Source organism: Plectropomus leopardus, unplaced genomic scaffold, assembly GCF_008729295.1.
Source record: "Plectropomus leopardus isolate mb unplaced genomic scaffold, YSFRI_Pleo_2.0 unplaced_scaffold26976, whole genome shotgun sequence".
In the NCBI taxonomy this organism is placed as follows: domain Eukaryota; kingdom Metazoa; phylum Chordata; class Actinopteri; order Perciformes; family Serranidae; genus Plectropomus; species Plectropomus leopardus.
This window is the reverse complement of record NW_024629352.1, coordinates 390-5,314: the sequence shown is the minus strand read 5'-3', so window position 1 is coordinate 5,314 and position 4,925 is coordinate 390. Positions and strand designations below refer to the sequence as shown.

The 4,925-nt window shown below is 38.6% G+C and overlaps 1 protein-coding gene across 1 annotated transcript; it reads right to left on the bottom strand.

Moving 5' to 3' along the window:
- Positions 1–2,763: 2,763 nt before the first annotated feature.
- On the bottom strand, positions 2,764–3,744 carry LOC121937644 (caveolae-associated protein 4a-like; the record flags this gene model as incomplete). Its single annotated transcript, XM_042480970.1, has 1 exon — positions 2,764–3,744. A coding segment is annotated over one exon (597 nt), but the record flags the coding sequence as incomplete, so codon positions are not given.
- Positions 3,745–4,925: the final 1,181 nt, after the last annotated feature.

The following is a 4,925-nucleotide window of genomic DNA, read 5'->3' as shown; positions in this document are numbered from 1 at the left end:
CGCAATAACAGCTGCACGTGCTGGGCGATAAAACAACAATGATAGCAATCACGAAGTAACTTAGAACTTAGAAAATAGAGCTCATTCCAGCGATGTTTTGACAGACAACACGAACAGCCAATGATAATAAGAATAGAGCCGCGGAGAACCAAATGCAGTGAAGGACTTTGACTGTCGAACAGCTGAGTGTTTGACAGCCACAGCACTGAAACAGACACATTTGAAGAAGTGAAAAGTGACTTCTTTAGACTTCTACAGACTACTTTGCATTAGTTTCAACTTTAATATCATAATATTATATATATAATATATATATAAATATTCACAGAAAGATTCTCAATTTTATTGTAAATGCATATCAGTTCCACATGTTTTCAGTCTCATTAACTACTAATAATCAGTTTCGACACCTAATGTTAACAATAAAGAGAAAAAAAAACTTTAAAATTTTTTTTTAACTATACTTTACATTAAAAATAAACTAATAATAATAAAAATTTCAAAAAATCACATCAAATTAAATTAAATAATAATTCAGCTCCCAGTAAAAACGCCCTGAACACTGAAGGAATTTAAACCGGGAGAAGTTTCAGCTGGTTGCAATCCTCACCACGATGACACACTTTAAATAAAAGCAGAAATAATCCATAATAATAATAATAAAAATAATAATTACACCAACACCTGCAGTTATGTCTTTGTGGTTTTTGTGTCGTTCATCGAGCACACAGGTTTCACGAGAACTTTATTTATACAAAAACAAAACCATTCACATCCGGTGCCGCTTGTTCAGTTTACAGGCCGAAAACAACAACAACACGAGTCCTCAATCAGCTGATTTCATCGTAAAGCATTCAAACTGGATTGAGATGATCGTAAAAATGACAACAAGACAAATTATGGAAACTGAATCAAAAATGAAAAAAAAATTAAATATATGCAAGAGATGAAACCTTATTCAAAATGTTCAAAACTAAATATTATCAATCACATCACTCCAACGCATTTTTCACTCACCTGAAACATTAATACAGCGTCACGAAGCACAGGTTAAAAAGCTTAACAGGAAGTGTGTTTTTCAGAATAAGACACTGGACTAATATATAGCAGCATTATTTAAGCCAAGCTTCTACAGAAAATATGAAGAATAATCCTGAACTCATCCTGATGGAAGAATACATTCAGAAAAAATATCAACAAGCAGCAAAATAAAATGAAAACATTCATGTGCCTAAATTCAGCAGTGCTCTAAAAGCAGCGTCTCTGACCGTCAAACCTCCCACATTCACTCAGAAGAGAAATTACAGCCTAAAATACAACGATTATTGTCAGATCTGCGATAGAAAAGGGACAGCGCTGCGAGAGAGGTCGTGCAAAGTTTTGATCTCCAGCTGTTTGTCAATCAAACTTAAACGTAGATTTCCCAAAGACACTAAATCAATTTAGATTCATTTTGGGGAAACATGTTTAAAATGTTCAATGTTTCTTTAATATGCAGACATAAAAAAAAGTCTTCGATCTGAATATTCTGATCGGTGAATTTTCGATGGCGCAGAGAAATCGATGAAATTCCACACAATTGTTTGCAAAACTTGGTGAAAATGAATTCAAATTCCTTTTTTTAGGGGGAAATGTATAAAATTAATGTTATTTTAATGTAAGGACTTACAAAAATGCGCTGAAAAACAAAAAAAAAAAGAAACACGTTCCAGATTAAAATTGTCGACGACATGCTATTTTGTGCACCCGTTTGTATGCATTACAAACTCTGATGGTTAAAACTAAAATTCATGGAGGTTAATTAAATAACCTATTTTTTTTTATTTCAGTAAGTAAAAGTGACCGAAATGCAGAAACAGCCATATTTTTTTCCGTCATCTAAATCACGTCGGCAGATATGACACTGACTGTATCAGCAAAAACTAAAATCTGAACACAGAAATCAGCTCACATGAACACGATGTCCGGCTGAGTGACTGAAGTGAAAAAACGTACTTTAATCTCATTATTATGATCATTTTAATGTTAATTAAATACACCTCAATGAGAGAGTTAAAGAGTTAAATCTATTGCCTGGTGCAGCTTTAATTTCTACCTAAGCGATCACTGATGCAATTTAAAAGCACCTCTGCATTAACTTCGTCTGCGTCCTACTGTTTTGCGTACAGAAACTAGTCTGAATTCTTATTTTATTTCCTCAGCAGCGTCTCAGAGACCAGCTGAGACCTGCAGCCACCAAATTTCACCTCCCCAGTTTTGGCAGCATGTACAACACTATATGTACATCCAGACCCTCAGATCAACATCCATCATCCCTCTGCAGCCGCTTTGCTTTTACTTGCAGATTTTTGGTGCAAAATATCCGTAACCATGGTTACTAACCACAGCGCAACCTCATAGCAATCTCACATCTCCGAAATTTTGACTCACAAATTAATCAAATACTAAACCTGATTTTTATTTTTTATTTTTTTGAGCATTTGAGATAAAGATTCTCACATTCGCAACAAGATGTTTTTGACCATTTGAAACCTGAGAAAATAAGTGTGATTTCTTGCAAAAACATGGGGAGAAGGCAATGAGCAACTTACCAAGACATGGTCCATAATTTGCAAAAAAACCAAAAAAACTATTAAAAGAAAACTGTATGAAAATAAGCAAAAAAATTTAAAAAAAATTAAAGAAAAGAAATGACAAACATAATAATTATAATAATTCTGAATGTTGTTTACTGGACATTTTTCCTATTTTTATTGACCCCTTTTAGAAAATATATGTATATTAAAGTTTTCAGGTATTCTCACCATCTTTTATTAATTTTCTTGTAATTGCTCACTGCCTTTTCATTCATTTTGTTTTAAAGGAGTCAAACCAATTTACTCAGCTTTTAAAAGGTTAAATCACAAAATCGTTAAAAACTGAGCGACCTCCACCCTGCAATGAATTTCATAAATAACCAGTTTTTATTCTGAAGGGTCTTTGGGGTCAGTACTGATTGCCGTCTTACGAACCTTTTCCTTTTAAAAACACAAATAAAAATGTCCGTCATCGATGTCGACCAATCACAGACCTTCTTCTCTACACCCTCGACATTACGAGCTTCCTCCGGTTTCCCGCCTCTTCTTCATGTCTGATCTGACGTCTGATCTACTTCCTGTAATCCTCCTCCCCTATCCGGGTGGCGCCAGCCTCCTCCACGGGTCCCTCCCTCTTGGTTTCCATGGCGACCTCGGTGTAGGCGACAGGCTTCTCGGCGCTCGGGGCCCGGATGTGGAGCTCGGCGTCGGCGTCGGCCTCGGCCTCGGCGCCCTCCTGGCCCTCGCCGACGGCTCTCTCCTTCTTCAGCTTGATGCGGAAGGTCTCTTTGTTCGGAGCCTTCTTGGCGATGTTCTCCTTCAGCCGCTCGCCGGACTGCTTCAGCCGCTCGCCGGCTTGGTGCATCTTGTCCCGGCGCTCCGGCGGCATCACCTTCTCGCCCAGGTTGTGGAACTTGGTGCCCAGGTTGTCTTTGGTTTTGGCCATGTTCTCCTTGGAGAAGGCGGCCTTCAGGCTCTCGGTGCCCTTCGCCATGGACTTCTTGATGCGGGCGGCTCGCGAGGGGTCGGCCTCCTCCACGCTCAGGTACTCCTCGTCGGAGGAGAGGTCCACGGGGACGTCGTAGGAGTCGGGCTCGATCTCCAATCCCTCCAGGCCGGATCCTTTGGGAGACTTGGTGACGGCCACCGATGGGACCTCGGCCTCACCCTGCAGAGGACAAGACAGAGGACAGAGGACAGAGGACAGAGGACAGTCAGGACAACAGAGCTTTAAACCAGCAGCAACTTTCAGGTCTGAAGAAAGACGCAAAAAACTGCAGTTCCTCTAATGACCACTTGAAGCTGCCGTCAATCCAACTCTTTCCCATCTAAAGTCATCAAATACTAGGTCCAAGCTAAGACCCTAGATCCTAAAATCCGAGAAATGTCCAAAAATCCAAGAAATGTCCAGAAATCCGAGAAATGTCCAAAAATCCGAAAAATGTCCTAAAAATCCTACAGATTGAGGGTCGTTCATGTGCTCTTAAGTTGTAAGTATGATATTTCTGCGCAGCACGTGAAGGCAGCGTTTTTTGGGAGAAGACAGAGAACAAGAGGATTTTAAAAAGTTTCCTTTTTCTTCTGGATTTTTAATCTGAATTTAGTTTCCTCTGAATGTTTTTGTGCATCTGCTTTAAAGTTTTGATCCCTGCACGGGACACACGGAGAGGAAGCCGACCCCCGTCTCCTCGTCCGTCTCTTCTGTCCGTTATGGATAAATTACTATGTTGCTCGTTGCTGCAGGTCCAGATTAAAACATGATATTCCTCCGAGAGACTCGGTCAGACCCGCAGCCTCCGAAAACACCGGCATCTTCATGAGATCAAGTTTTTCTATTTTTACAGATGAAGAGAAACGGAGACTCATTCAGGCAGGAAGGAACAACACCTGCAACTCAAGAAGGACGCTAATAATAATAATGACACCATCCAATTTAACCCTTTGAAGCCTGAGCAAAGAAACCAGCTCAGAAGACACAAAACAAAAATCAGCAAAAAAATAGTACAAATTCTGAAAAAAACCTGAAAGTACAAAAAAACCCAAAACTGAGCAAACTGATTTAATTTTGTTTGAAAATCTGGGACGAAAAAGGGCAATGACCAACTTGGCAAGAAATCTTCTACAAATTGCAAAAAATAAGTAAAATGTGACAAAAAACTTACCTAAAAATTAGTTTTAAAAAGAGGGAATAGGGAAAATTACAATAATTTTATACCTAGAATTATGTCACAGGAGTAAATAAAATACAAAAAAGAAATACTGTTTTTTTTTAGCGCTTTTTGAGTCTTTTTTGTAATTTTTGCTTTTTTAACTTTTAATTTCTTTTGCTTATTTTCAGGTAATTTAGTT